The sequence below is a fragment of the Trichosurus vulpecula genome, chromosome 1, assembly GCF_011100635.1.
Source record: "Trichosurus vulpecula isolate mTriVul1 chromosome 1, mTriVul1.pri, whole genome shotgun sequence".
Taxonomy (NCBI): domain Eukaryota; kingdom Metazoa; phylum Chordata; class Mammalia; order Diprotodontia; family Phalangeridae; genus Trichosurus; species Trichosurus vulpecula.
The window spans coordinates 84,201,153-84,216,510 of record NC_050573.1 but is presented as its reverse complement, the minus strand read 5'-3'; the positions used below and the strand labels follow the sequence as shown (position 1 = coordinate 84,216,510).

The 15,358-nt window shown below is 44.1% G+C and overlaps 1 protein-coding gene across 1 annotated transcript in view; it reads left to right on the top strand.

Moving 5' to 3' along the window:
• LOC118833794 (gasdermin-D-like) overlaps window positions 1-14,926 on the top strand; it is a 31,778-nt gene extending 16,852 nt beyond the window's left edge. The window contains exons 4-9 of the mRNA XM_036741197.1: window positions 40-142; window positions 2,442-2,489; window positions 6,677-6,816; window positions 11,589-11,733; window positions 14,113-14,192; window positions 14,519-14,926. Of these exons, the coding sequence (XP_036597092.1) occupies window positions 40-142; window positions 2,442-2,489; window positions 6,677-6,816; window positions 11,589-11,733; window positions 14,113-14,192; window positions 14,519-14,926 (924 nt within the window). The remainder of the gene's footprint in view (window positions 1-39; window positions 143-2,441; window positions 2,490-6,676; window positions 6,817-11,588; window positions 11,734-14,112; window positions 14,193-14,518) is intronic.
• Window positions 14,927-15,358: the final 432 nt, after the last annotated feature.

Here is a 15,358-nt window from a genome sequence, read left to right as displayed (position 1 = left end):
TAGATCTGTGATTCCTTTCCTCTATCCTTCTCTCCCCAGGCTCAGGGTCAGGGTGGCTTGAACACAGTGAAGACAGTGACTGTCCCTGAGGGCAGTATACTTGCTTTCCAAGTTGTCAAGTTGATTATCCGGGACCACTGGAGTAAGTTGGATGAGAAGTATCAGGGTGCGGAGAATGGAGAGGGAAAATTCCTCATAAACCACCCTCCTACCAAGGGCTGAGGGAGGTGGGGAAGGAGAGAGGGACATTACTGTAGTACTTGTCCTGGTGTTTGGGGAACTCACCTGCCCACCTAGCTAGGCAGATGACATCTGCAGAGACCACCCCATCCCTCTCTGCCCCCCACATACACTCTTAGGTGGGAGGGCTCACTTTCAGGCTGGAACAGAGGGATGGAAACAGGAGGCTAGTCTTCTTCTCACTGAGTTTTCCAACTACCCAGGAGAGAAGGCAGGAAGAGGCTTTGGGGGCTCCAGAGAATAGGTATCCTTTATCCTTTTCTTCCTTCCCCTTCTAATCATCTTTCTTTTTCTGGATTACCTTAAGCTTCACCAAAATTACAGAAAATAGAAACTACAACACTTATAGTTCAAGGGTCTCTCATCAGCTCGATGTGGTTGTTCCTTTCACAGACGCTGGTCACAACCTTTTAGCACATGGTCTCCAAATCTTGTCCTGGCCAAAAATGCATCCCCTCTGTGGCCAGCCAGGGAGTGAGTCTCCCTCTAGTGATCTAGGCTGGCCCTTAGACAACAGACCTAGGCCTCTACTTGAAGCCTTTCTAGCTTACTCTGGCACCTAGCACAGGGTCTGGTACACAGTAGGCCTTTGATAAATGTTTATTAATCAAGTGATCCATCAATAGTATGGCCAAACCTCTGTCCTACTGGCATCACTTCCAGATCCCCATTTCCTAGTGAGGCATCCCTGGGTATAACTTCAGGAGACAACATGAGGGGAAGAAAATTCTACATACAACAGTGAAATCCAGATTATTTACATTTTTATAAAAGGTAGAAACATGTACCAATTCCTCACAGTAATTTATTCCCGACAGCCACTCCCCCAGTCTCTTTCCTGTTCCTGTTCTCACAGGCTTTTAATGATGTCAGTTTTCATGGACTCACAGTCAACAATCAGTAGACATTTATGAAGCACCTACTATGTGCTAGGTATTATGCTAAGGGCTGAGGATACAAAAAGGGGCAAAAGACAGTTCCTGCCATCAAGGAGCTTACACTCTAATTGGTGATGAAACAAGTACATACAAAGCAAGCTAAATAAAAGATAAATAGGAAATAATTAACAGAGTATTCTAATATGTTAAGTGTGTTCTAAGCCCTTCAGGTATTGCTTAGGACAGATAGTCATTGAGATCCCTTCCAACTCTCAAATTTTTTTCTGCACTTGGAGTTTAAATCTAGCCTCAGACACAAGTTGTGACCTTGTAAGTAAGTACTTACAAGTGACCTTAGGCAGGTCACTTAACCTCTGTCTACCTCAGTTTCCTCAGCTTTAAAGTGGGGATAATAGCACCTACTTCACAGGGTTCTTGTGAGGATTAAAGGAGATCATATTTCAAAATGCTTAGCATAGTGTGTGGAACATAGTAGGTGCTTAATAAATGCTTATTCCCTCCTCCCTTTGTTTCTTTCCCCTCTTTCCATATTTGTTTGCATTCTTCATAGTTGACCATTTTTAAGTGCTCAAAAATATCCCATGTTGACATATGACTATGTATTCCATCATTTCATAATCTCCCTTGTGGCCAAGGTTAGAAATTAGGTAGGATCAGATAAGAAGTATCTTAAAAAGGACTTGGACTTACTTGGACTAACTTATGACATCATGAGCTCCCCATCATTCAAGGTATTCAAGTAAAGGCTAAATGACCACAAGTCAACAATTTGGACTAGATGCCTTCTGAAATCCCTCTCAAGTGTGACATTTTTCTTTCATTCTGTTGTTGGACATGTACATTGTTTTCATTTTTTGTGAAGCAGCTCTAACTCTTTTTGTGAAGACTGGCCTTTTCTTTCCCCATTTTAATTAAGTCTTCCTCTGCTGTGTCATCAGTGTGTTGTGGTGTCCCTGGGTTCTCAATGAAGGCTCTGACAGATCATTCCAACCTAGAGAAGTTTTAAGTATGGGCCCCAGGTATGTGTGTCACTTAAGAACCAGTCTGATTAAATTGGGAGGCTCCTTGTCACCAGCAGGTAGGCCACCTAGGTTGTGTCCATGATGGTAGAGGGAGCCCACCCAATGAAATCATGGGTCCTTAAAGCACTGAGTTAATATCAGCCTTAAGATAAAGCCCTCAGCCTCAGTTTCCTTATCAGTAAAATGAGGGGGTTAGACTAATTGAACCCTGACCCTTTTACCCTATAACTGCAACTGCATTGCATTTTTATCATTTTTAATCATTCTTTCCTTTATCTAGGTGTTCTTCTACTTCCAGACAAGAACCGGAAAACCTTTGCACCCAAAGGTGAATGACAACCTTAGTTGTCTTTCTAGCCCCTGGGCCCAGTGAGCTCTTGACAGCCCCTCCAGGGGACCAGTGTCCAGGCAGCTCCTCAAGGAGACTCTTCATTTCCTAGAATTAAGTAACTACCCTCCCCAGTTTTGATTCAGCCCAGGGTTCTGCTTAGGTGAGCCACAGAGGGAGCTAAGTAGCCTTTCTCTCTATGTAGGATTGATAAGATAGAACTTAGGAGATGATAAGAACCATGAAGGAAATAGAGTGGCTAGAGAGCTGGCCTTCAATACCAGAAGAAACAGGTTCAAGTCTAGCCTCTGACATGTACTGGGTGTGTGACCCTGAACAAAACATTTAATTTCACAGTATCCAGGCAAATCTCTGCTAAAGGACTGTAGATCTGCCCTGGTAGAGGGAGTTTCACATTGGCCATTCCCTACGGTCTATTCTAATGAAATCACCAGAACTAGCATACATACAGGATGTCCCAAAAGTCTTTTTGTTGTTGTTCGGTCATTTCAGTCGTGGCCAACTCTTAGTGACCCCATGTGGGGTTTTCTCAGCACAGATACTGGAATTGTTTGCCATTTGCTTCTTCAGCTCATTTTTATAGAAGATGAAACTGAGGCAAAGAGGGTTAAGAGAGCTGCCTCCAAAATCTTAGTGTAGTTTAAAGTTTTAATAGCTTTTGAGACACACTCTATCTGTGTGTAGATGTGTGTGTGTATATATGTATGTGTGTATACATACACACTTATATAAACGCAGACATATACACACACACACATATATACATACAGGTATATAATCCATACCTGTATACGTAGATGTATATAGAGAGCTGGGTCTAGAGTCAGGAAGACCTCAGTTCAAATCCAGTCTCAGACACTTACTAGCTGTGTCACTTTGGGCCAGTCACTCAACCATATTTGCCTCAGTTTCCTCATCTGGGAAATGAGCAGGAGAAGCAAATGGCAAGCCACTCCAGTACCTCCATCAAGAAAAACCCAAATGGGGTCACAAAGCATCAGACACAAACGAAAACATGACTCAATGAAAACATGTATACACACACACACAAATTACTTTAAAGTTTGCAAAATACTGTGTGTACATTATCTAATTGGAACCTCTCAACAACCCTGTGCAATGCAGAGTCCAGGTGTTGTTAATGACCCTGCCTCTTAGCTTGGCTCCCCATCTGCTGTCCAGCATTCTATTCCCTCTGCCCCACTGATGATGATAGAAAGGTGAAGGTCTCAGAGGAATATTGAGTCCTACTTGTTTGTTAGGTTGTTCTCTGGTACCTCTCCTCCATCTGTCTAAACAAGATGTTTTCTTGTTTTATATTACTTTAGACTTGTCTAACAGAAAATCTCATAATGCACTTGAATCCTCCTGGCTCTTAAGGGGTGAGATCAGCAGGTGTTAGTTAACATCCTCCTTTTACAAATGAAGAAGCTCCACTCTTGTCCCGTGGTCAGCAGAGACCTTGCCTCAAATCCTACTGGGGATTATAACACCTATAGCCCAGACCTCTCAGGGCCCCTCTAAGGATCAAGTGAGATAATCTAAGACAAGTGCTTTACAAACTGTTCGTTGGGTCTGACACTGGCCCAACCAATCACCTGCTTACCTATGGTAAGAACCATAGGGGTGGGAAGAGAAGCTGAGTCAGGGACTCACGTAGCATGGATTTATTCTTTGATGTGAAATTGGTTAGTCTTGTTCTGTGCTATGACTCCTAATGGATTCAGGGGATGGATGGCTTCTGAAGACTGAAACACATATTTTCTCTTTGCAGTAACACTATGGAAAAAACGCATCAGATCAGGTTTGTAGCTTTTTTCCTATGTTACCATCTCCTCCACCTCTCCCAACTGAAACACAGAGATAAAAGCAGCCTGAAATAATTCAGAGGCAGGATCCATGGGCAGGCCAAAGTCCACACACCAGGGAGGGTCCAAGAGGGAATGACAGGGCCAAGGCCATACTGTTATGGCTCTTACAGCAGAACGGGAGGTGGAGGGGGGGGTCCTGGCCCCTTTCTAGGGACTGTGCTTATGTGAGGGGTGGAGGCAGAGAACCAGCATGCTGGGGGGGACCCTGGCATGGGGAACTGGCCTCAGGTACCAAGGGAACTTGCCTTGGTGGGTCCCCGGGTTCTGTTTTCTCTAACCTTACATGTCCTACATGTCAAATCAGATAATATTTGTAAAATACTTAGTATAGTACCCAGGACTTAGTAAATGCTTTATAAATGCTTATTCCATTCCCCTACTCTTCCTCTGAGCATGGAGGCAATGCAGAACCCAAAGTTGTCCAGGTGGCTTCTCCAGGCTCCAGGGAGTGGATCTTCCTCTGTATTCAGGTGTCTGTGATCCAAGAGCTGAGAGTTCTAAGGGCCTGAAATGGGCAGAGTCTGCATGAGATTGGACTGGGCAGCCCCTCTATGCACGGGCACATGCCTGCCCTTATTCTGTGTACCTGCATGAGACCCTCATGCCTGTGACACAGGGCAGGGGTTTACACTCAAGAAGACTGGCCTGAAAGTGCTAGGGAAGGCTCTGTGATAGTAGCTAACATTTCTATAGTGTTTGCTATGTGCCAGATACTGTGCTAAGCAAGGCCTTTAAACTTATTACCACATTTGACCCTCACAACAAGCATGGCAGGTAGGTGCTATTATTAGCCCCATTTGACATGAGGAAACTGAGGCAAACAGAGGTTAAGTGACTTGCCCAAAGTCTTACAGCTGGTAGATATCATGATTCCTGACTCCAGGCCTGGTGCTCTATCTACTGCTCTGCTTAGCTCTATGAGAGGGAAGATGAGAGATGATGGAGATGGGGTCAGGGTTCCCCAGCCTTCCATAACACCTCACGCCCCAGCCAAAGAGGGAACACATCCAGAGGAGGAGGGTGAGCAGGCCAGATGAAGGGGCTGGAGACCATGCCATGGAAGGATAGACTGAAGGAAGTGGAGATGTTTAGCTTAGAGAAGAGAAGACTTGAGAGCTGTCTTCAAGTATCTGAAGGTCTGTTATAAGCAAGACAGATTAACCTTTTTTTGTTTGACCCGGAGAGGAGAGGAAGCCAGAAAAAGGTTGACCAGAATTTTACAAAGACATTCTTTTTGTATTACGTTTTTCACTAGATGAAAGATTCCATAATACAAGTTACACGAGTGCATTCTCAAATTCACCTGCATATATTAGGAATTATTCCTGGGAAGATTCTGAACTCTCTTGTTATTATGAAGACCCAGGGGATCCTTCCTGCAGAGATCCTGAAGAGGATGCCAGGCCACGTAAGAACTGTGCGTAAGAGTTCTCTAAGACTCCATCCAGGAAATGTAGGACTGGAAAAGGGCCAGGATCTGTTGTGTCCTGAGAGCAGCCACAGATGGGGCAGCTGGCACCCTACTAGGGATGGATCCATGGAGGATGTTTGGGAGGACAGGGACAATAGGTGGATAGGGTAAGGAAGTGTAAGTCAGTTGTCAGATTCCCAATTGGCATGAATAGTCACATCAGGGAACTAGATGGCACAGGACCTGAAGTCAGAAGACCTAAGTTCACTCTGGCCTAAGGCACTTACAAGCTGTGTGACCCTGGGCAGGTCACTTAACTGCAGCCTGCCTCAGTTTACCATTTATAAAATAGAGATCATAATAGCACCTGCCTCCCAGAATTGTGAGGATCAAATGTGATAATGCTTGTGAAGCACTTGCTAAGTGCTGTATAAATGCAGCTGTAATGATTAATCAGTGAAATGTGGCTCCAGGTGTACTGAAGTAGCCATTGATGCCTTTATCCAAACCATTGATAAAGATGCTAAACAAAATTCCCTTTCTTTGGAAAGTGCTGGGTTTCTCTTCAACCCTGACTCCTTTTTCTCTAGGAAGGAAGGAAGAGAACATCACTAAACTTACCTGTGTTTGAATTTAAGAAAAGGATGTGTGGCTAGCTACCCTTCCTTATAGTGATGGAGTGAGGTCCCAGACCCCTCCCTGGGTGCCCATCAACTGGGTAAAACTCTTGAGAGCAGGGAATATGGATGTGCACCTGGGTTGAAGAGGGTACAAAGTAGCAGCCCACTCTAATAGCCTGCTGAACCTAAGGCTTCCCAGGAAAGAACCAGGGATGAAGGACCTATGAGTAGGGGTGTGACCCCAACCTTAGCTGTCTTTTCTAGATTTTGAGAAACTGCAAGCTGAGGTGGTGAAAGAACAACGCCCACTGACCAAATTGGACAGGAAATTCCAGCAGTTCCTTCTTCAAACTCTCCTGGGGCTCCTCCAGAGTGAGCAGGACCTGCTGGACTTGGAAGACACGGTGAGAGAGTCTAGAAGTCAGGGCAACGGAGAATCACAGGATTGGGGGCTGGGGGCCTGGGGAAGGGGAGGACAGACAGGAAGAGTCGGGGGGGGGGGGGGGGGGGGACAACACTGGATTTGAGTTAGAACACCTGGCTTCATATCAGACTGTACTCGTGCCTCCTGGGAGAAGACAGCACAGCTCTCTGGGCCTCAGTTTCCTCATCTGTACCATGAGGGGACTGGACCAGATGAATGCCAAAGACCTTCCAATTCTAGATCCTATGATCCTGTGAGTTAAGTGACTTCCTGAGAAGAGAAGAAGTCAGAGGAGGGAGAATGGTCTAGGGATTGGAGCTGAGAAGGATGGCTGAGGTACAAGGACCAGGGAGCAGGGGCTTTAGTAGCCAGTGATTGCTGGGCTATTTTAGACAGCTGGGCAGTGAACTGAGTCAAGATCCAATTAATGAAATATGTCAAGACTTGTAATTATGTGAGGGGAAAAGAACTGAGTCATGTCTGAGTAGAGCAACTTGTGCCCACAGAAACACCCCGGAACCTATTCACCAAGTAGGGTTTTCTTTAAATACTAATAAACATTTTATTCTGTATATTTATAATTGGTTATTAAAATGTTCAGGGCAGCTAGGTGGTTACAGTGGTTTGAGTACCTAGCCTAGACCTAGGAAGACTTATCTTCCCGAATTCAAAATTGGCCTCAGCACTTACCAGCTGGGTGACCCTGAGCAAGTCTCTTAACCTGTTTGCCTCAATTTCCCCATTTGTAAAATGACCTGGAGAAGAAAATAGCAAACCACTCCAGTATCTTTGCCAAGAAAACCCAGAACGGGGTCACAGAGACAGACATAACTGAAATGATTGAACAAGAATTAAAATGGATACTTGACACACAAATACTAAAACAAGAATTTTTAAATATACATAAAAATGTTTTGAGGAATACAATCCTCATCATTTATGAAAAATAAGAGTAAAAACAAAAACAAACTCCTCCAAAACATTAATAAAAGTTGAAGAAGGGAAACAGAGAAACAAGAAACAAACTCTTCCCATTTTATTCTTCCCAAACCTCTAACACATCACATGAACCGTGATGTTTGTAAAACTACAAACCTCCAAATTTTCTTCAGTAGTTTGAAATAATTCCACTAAAGATTGCCTTGATGAACCACAAATACACCAAGTAAGTTTCTATGAAGCCACTCTGGGAGGTAGTCTGCCTTAGCCTTATAGGACTTCTGTCTTCTGCGAGGTTTCCCGCTGTGCTCCTGTGATATCATCAATTTCTTTCCCCACTTGGTAACAAGTGAAGAGGACATTGTCAGGGCTGATAGAACTCTCTGGATCCTGAGGACTTTCTCCCTATAAACTCATATCTTCAGGAAGCTTCTTCAATTTATCCCTTATCAAAGGGTCTTGAATAAAAGAATTTCAAAGTTGGAAGTGGCCTCAAAGGTCCAAATTATTAATTTTATTAAATCACATTGCAACTTTATCAATTCGTTCCTTTTTAAATTTTATTTTTATTAAGCATTCATTTTTCCCCCTAATCTCCCCATACCTACAAAAGAAAGAAAAGAAAGGAGAAAAGGAAGGAAGGAAGAAGGGAGAGAGAGAAGGAAAGAAGAAGAAAAACTCAGAAAGAGTGAAGAAAGAAACTAAGATACTTACGTAGAAATTTCTACATTGGTCACATACCAAAATGCAATGTTTTTCTTTGTCAGTCTTATGGAATCATGGTTAAGCATTTAGTCATTTGAGTTCTTCAGTCCTTCAAAAATGTTAGTTTTTATTATATTGATGTTGTATGAATTGTTCTTCTGGTTCTGCTCATTTTACTCTGTATCACTTGATAAGAGTCTGCCCATCTCTCTTTAAAATCATCTCTTTCCTCATCTCCCGCAGCGCTATAATATTCTATTACATTTATATATTCATGTACCTCAGTTTCTTCAGCCATTCCCTCAACAAGTATATTAAGAGAGTTATCTTAACAAAAAATAAAACAGTCTCTCCTGCCTGGTGTAAAGGGAAAGATTCTGGATTGGGAAAACTTGGCTTGTCCCAGCCCTGGCTTCAAGGGGCTGTGTGACCCCCCAGGTAAGACCTTTCACTTCAATGATCCTCAGTTGCCTCACTGAGGACATGGAGATGCTGATAGCACCTACTTCACAGGGAGGTTTTGAGGCTCAAACCTAACCATTTTATGATGCTCTCTGCAGACCTTAGAACCTTGTATACATGTCAGCTAGGATTCCTTTTATTTTTGGTGCTGGGATATCATCAATAGAAGGACCTTTTGGCAGGGGACTTCAGCCTTCCAATGCAAACCAGCTTATCAACTTACAGTCTTAGAACACTGCATGATACACTGAGAGGGCAAGTGATTTACCCAGGGTCACAAAGTCAGTATTATTAACCTGGACTTGTACCCAGGTCTTCCTTCCTTGTCAGTGCTTGGCCCATTAATTTTCCGTCACTGGTCAGTCCTGTCATTGTGTTCAGTGATAGAAAAAGCAATATGTCAAAATGATTCCATTTGCTCTTGGCAAAATCTATCCTTCCAAAGACTGACATCTTCCAGATAGAAGTTCAATTGTTTAGCAATATCCCAAAGTAACTGTTTGACGTCTTTTTTACTGCTGAAATATCTTCCTTTTCATTGAGTTATCTTGATTTTGAGTTTAAATTTCCACCCACAGAGCACTCTTCCATGTACAGTATCTAGAAACTTATTACTTCATTTGATAGGATTTTGTGCAGTGGAGAGTCCTGGACATGGATTCCAAGGACTTAGGGTTAAGCCCTAGCTCTTCCACTAGGTCATTGTGTGCCATCTTTCCTTCTCTGGACCTCAGTTTTCTCCTTTGTAAAATGAAGTAGTTGGACTAGATGATCTCTTTGTTCCTTACCAATTTTAATGATTTATATTTAATCTTTGTCATAAGACTTTCTTATAACATGAAGGATCCAGTACCTGTTGAGGTATTTTGTTACTCTTGAGTTGTAGCTCTAACCCAGGAAATATATGCATGATAACCCACAAAGATACTGAGCCTGACATAAGCCATTGAAATCAGGCAATTCACATTATTATTGATTAAAATGTTATTTAAAAAATAAAGAAACAAATTCTTGCATAACACCCTTTGTGTGTTACACCCAGATCATATTCACACTTGAGAGTTGTTTGGGTCCTCACAGGGTGCTACCTCAAGTTCTAGGAATAACTTTGCCAGACTAAACTATGAACTCTGTAGCTCACAAGCCCCCACTGGTGTGCTTCTCACTTATAATCAGCCAGTAGACTTTTTATCTTATAATAGAGATATTTACTCGAATGCCATAGCAAGAACAGTAGGTACAAAACATTCCCCAACTAAACCTAGGGTACAATCTCCCACAAATACACAGTCCAAAAGTGGGCTGAAACGTAGATCATAATGGCAGTAAAGCACATGTAGAATACACAAAACTCTAGGTACCATAGGGCCTGTAAGACTTTTTTTATTCCATAGCATCTTCACGTAGACACCCTTGGGTGCAGCATCTCTGTTGGGTGGGTTGCTGAGTTGAGTTCTTAGGGTCTGCTCCTCTCCATAATATGACTCTCTTCTCTGTCACCAAGGGCCATTCTCCTTGAAGATGCCTCCTCCCTTGGATGACTGTCTCTCTATATCCATGTTGATCTAAAGTGTTCTAGTAGCTCCTATTCAATGGTATATTCCTTTGAGTGGAGGAGAGGAAATACCTTGTTCACACCTGCAGGGGACCCCTGTTTACAGAAATCTCCAAGTCAAACTGCTAAAATCATCCAACACCTAGCTACTTAAAACCTCAAAGATAGAGGTTATTCCCCAATGGACTCAATCAGAGACATGTTTGTTCTTTAAAGGGACCAGAGCATAAAGCAACATCTTTTACAGTTAGTTTAACATCTCATTAATGCTAGTGATTGTTCTGGGCCTTCTGTGACAAAACCAACTGAATTAGGGGCAAGAGGTGACCTGAAACCGCATTTCCCTCCTACTGATTTCAGAGATGTGTGTAATTTCCCAGAGCCATGGTTTGGAATAGTTAGCCTCCTCTGAGGTCACCCAAATCCTGCCTTGGTCCTGCTACCTGAGAGGTGATCTCTCTCTCTCTCTCTCTCTCTCTCTCTCTCTCTCTCTCATATAAGTCAGTTGACCAGGAGTCCTTTGTTCAATCATGTTTATATTCACTGGTCCCCCAATTCCGTAGTTTTTCAGGCCACACCACTTCAAGTCTCTAGAGTTTTTTGGTCTTTGGATGCCTTCCTCTCTAGTAAAAAAAGAAGGAAAAAAATCCCCAAGGGTTCCTCCCCCTGGTTTCTACCTCTACCTCTGTCTCCCTTTTGTAGGCCCTTCCCCTTCTTTGCTCTCTTCAGTCTCCCACCAACCAGCTTTGCCTGTCACCATTCATATTCCTTGGGAACAATGTCTTTCCTGTCACCAGGGACCCAACAGGGAAAGGGAAGAATAATAAGTGGCAAATATCCCCACAGTGGCTATATATGAATCTATGAGTCTCCTCCTCCCACTTTTCACTTGCTAAGTCGAGAGGTAGAACCAAACCCCTCCAGAGTTTGCCCCAGAAATCAGGATCTCTTCCATATGTACTGATCCCAGGTTTCCCCAGGGAACAGTGTCACTGGGGGCAGGGCAAGCCTGGCTACTAGCACAAGGGGCTGGTTTGGGCAGGAGGATGTGTCTCTCACCATTCAGCTTCCTTCTCATCTCTCCTCTACAGCTAGAACAGAGTTTGTACACTGGGGAACCCCCGAAGATGATGGAGGGCAAGACAGACCACATTCTAAGTAAACTACAAGATGAAAGTGGACAACTTGTGGAGGAACTAGCAGGGGCATTCCTCTATCTCCTTGGAGCTCTGAATGGTAAGAACCAGAGTGGGGCAAGGGTACACTCCAGGACACTAACAGTCAGAAAACAACATCCTTTCACCTCCTAGGTAAGAGGTGCTTGGGATTCTAGATTAAGCTTTTCTTTAAACAATTTTTTAAAAACCCTCAAATATTTTGTGCATTTTTATCCTCACATTCCCCTATAAGGTGGAAAGCAAACGGGTAATCACCTCCCTCTTTCATTGATGGAGAAACAAAGGCCCAGAGGGGGAAGTGACTTACCCAAAGCCAAACACCTACACACTGCATTGGCAGAGCCCATTCCTGTAATTCTCAGCCAGCCATCTCTTCTTCATATAGTACTGACTCCCCTACAAAAGTCCATCATCAATGAGAAGAAAGTTGCATTCTCCACTTAAGTCCTTCTGTCCTATACTCCCCAAGGACAGGAAACATTAGGATCACAGCCTGTTTGGGGACGGGACACAATATCCCCTAATAGTTCTCATCCCCTCCTCATTGATACTATGTGGTTCCTCAGCAGCTCCCTCATACCTCTATGAAGATAACTGTGGAGTTGGTATATTTAGTCTCTCCCCTAAGCTCTAATCCCCTATCACCAACTTCCAATTGGATATTATGAACTGAATATCCCATAGACATCTCAAACTTAGTCAAAATCTGAACTCTTCTCTTTCCCGGAAACCCACCCCCTCTTCCTAATTTCCCTATTTCTGTCAAGGACACCACTATATTTCTAGTCATCTAGGTTTGGTAACCCTGGTGTCACCCTTGAGTTTTTCCTCTCCTTCCCCCATGATAAATCCTACTTGGATATCACTAATGACTAAAAAACAAAAATTTTAAATGGGCCCTCACTGCTGAAAGGCAATCCTTTTACTTTTTCATAGCTTGCTTTTTCATTTCCCAGAGCAGCTATTCCAAACCCTCTCTTCTCTCTTCCAGCCTTCTACACTATCCTCTAGCCCCTCCCTCTCCACAAATGACCTTTCCTTATCCTTCACTATGAAATTAGGGACAACTTTACAGTTTTCTCTTCTCCTCTATTCTACACCTCAAGACCAGTTGTCATCATTTACCATTATTTCCTGCTTTTCTCCATTCTCTGATGAAGAGCAAGCCTTTCACCTCAGCAGGGCCAACCACTATATAGACTTGTCAATGGTATCCCTGCCTGAGGGAGAACTGTGCAAAGTCACCAGACTCACTATATTCCAGAGCCATCTGGGTCCATTGGAAAGACACAGATCAGGACAACTTGAGATGGTCCTGGATGTAGTGGGAGACCTTGGTCTTTTCAAACTAAGGTCTTTCCCAGGTCTCAGTCTGACTGAGGCAAAGCCCATTCAGGGATTGAGGCTAGGTAAGAAATGATGCAAAGAATGGCCTCTTTTATCTAGTCAAAAATATCAATATGGGAGGAGGAAACCCTCTGGGTTTCTGGCCAAAACGGAAACAACTGCTATTTACACTCACTCTGAGCCATCAGGGTGCAAACAATGATCAAGGGAAGCTTGGGCTGGGACCTATTGTTGGCCCATCAATTAAAGCCAGAGTTATTTGGGTTTAAGGCATGGTCCTTAAGAAACCTAGCCTCTAAGTCCTAAGATACCTTTCAAGGTCTCAGTCAGCAAAATTTATATTCCTTTGGGTAGAGCACCTGCAATTAAGGGTATGATTCCCCATTCTGACTTAAGGAGAGGAGGAAGGGAGGGAGAGAGGGAAAGAAAGAGGGAGGAAGGAAGGACCCTGAGAGGGAGGTTCTATTGCTATCCCCATTTTACGATTAAGGCAAAAAAGTCAAGTGACTTACCCAAGGCCACGTGGTTAGTAAGTGCCTGAGACTGGATTTGAACTCAGCTCTTCCTGACTCCAGGCCTAGTACTCTATGCACTGCACCCCATAGTTCCCTTTAGACTCCTCCTTTAAGCATTTTAAAGCCCTTTGACACCTGCCCTCAGTTGACCTTTCCAGGCTCATTATACATTATTGCACTTGTTCTCACACTCTACATTCTTGCTCTTCCCTATACACAGCATTTCTTCTCTGATCTCCGTGCTTTGGCAAAGCCTAGAAAGCGCCTACCTCCTCACCTCCTCTTCTTAGAATCCCTGGCTTCCTTCAGGGCTGTGTTCCAGTGCCACCTCCTACATGAGGCCTTCCCTGATTCCCCACAACTGTTTGTCTTCCTGCAAATGGCTTTGTATTTACCTCCTGTGTCCTCTGTGTATAGACTTACTCACGCATGTGCTCTCAAGTACAGACTCTCACAATATAAGCTACTTGAGAGCAGAGACCACTCCCTTTTTGTCTGTCTCCAGCACCTAGCAAAGTCTAGCCCTTACTAAGGCATTTAATAAGGACTTGATTGATTGATTGATTTATCTCCAGCCCTGAGTGATGTCCAACATCTGCACCTGATCAAGTTGCTAAGGGAAAAGGAAGAGATCCTGTCCCGGGAGGTGAAACTGGTAAGAAAAGCTGCTTCCTTTCCAGAAGTAAGCTGGACAGCCACAACTTCCCAGAAGCCTTGGAAAGGGCAGTCTAGAGAATGAATAAGAAATGGGGGAGAGGGAGCAATCTAGAAGGGGATGGCTTCAGTTCTGTAGATCACCTGCCCCTTCCTCTGCCCTTCTGACCTCACAGGGTTTCTTGCCTGTCATGCAGCTGCCTCAAGGGTACAGTCTAGCAGGTCTCTCAGGAGCCTGGTTTCTCAGGGGCTTTCTCAGAACAGCTAGGAAGTACCCCGTGCTCTCCTACAGAAACCCTGGGTTCAGTCTGTTCATATTTCCCATAGGTGAAGAAAATTCTGAAGGAGAACTTCAATCAGACCAAGGAGAGGCCTTTCTCCCTTCCTTCAAAGCTGCTGTCCTTCATCCAGGGCCAGGATGAGAACTTGACCCTCACATGTGGCCTGTTGGAAGAGTGTGGACTGTGGCTCTCTGGAGATGAACCCCAATTTACCTGGAACCCCAGTGCTCTGCAGTCACTTTGTGCACTGTATGGGAGTCTGGTGATGCTACAGGCTCTCACTGAAGCTGGCAGACCTAGACCGCTCTTTCCCTACCTATTTCGTACCTCCTCCCCCTGTGTCAGCCCCATGCCCAGTGGATTAGGGGACAGCCCTATTTCACATCACAGATTCACTACATTTGTGCATTGGGCCTTCCCCTGCTGCTGCACCCAAAAGGAACCCCCTCTGTGATCATCCAGTCTCTACTTTAAGACTCCATTGCAGGGAAACCCACCACCTCTCGAGGCAACTCATTCCCCTTTTGGGCAGCTTTCATTATTAGGAAGTTTTTTTCCTAACATTACTTTAATTTGCCTGGTTGTAGCCTCTTTCCACGGCCCCTAGTTCTGTCCTCTCAGGTCAACAGAATAAGTCCATCCCCTTCTCTGCAGCCCTTTAAGTACTTGTACACAGCTGGCAGGTCACCCCTGGATCTTTTCACATTTGCACTTCCTTCAGCTGGTCCTCATATGACATGGACTCAAGGCCCTTTAACCTTGTGGCTGCTCTCCTCTGGACGTTGTCCAGTTTATCAGTGCCCTTAAACTGTGCTGCTCAGACCAGGTGAAATGTGACCAGGGCAGAGGTGGAGCTATCACCTGCCTCTTCCTGGAAGCCACACCT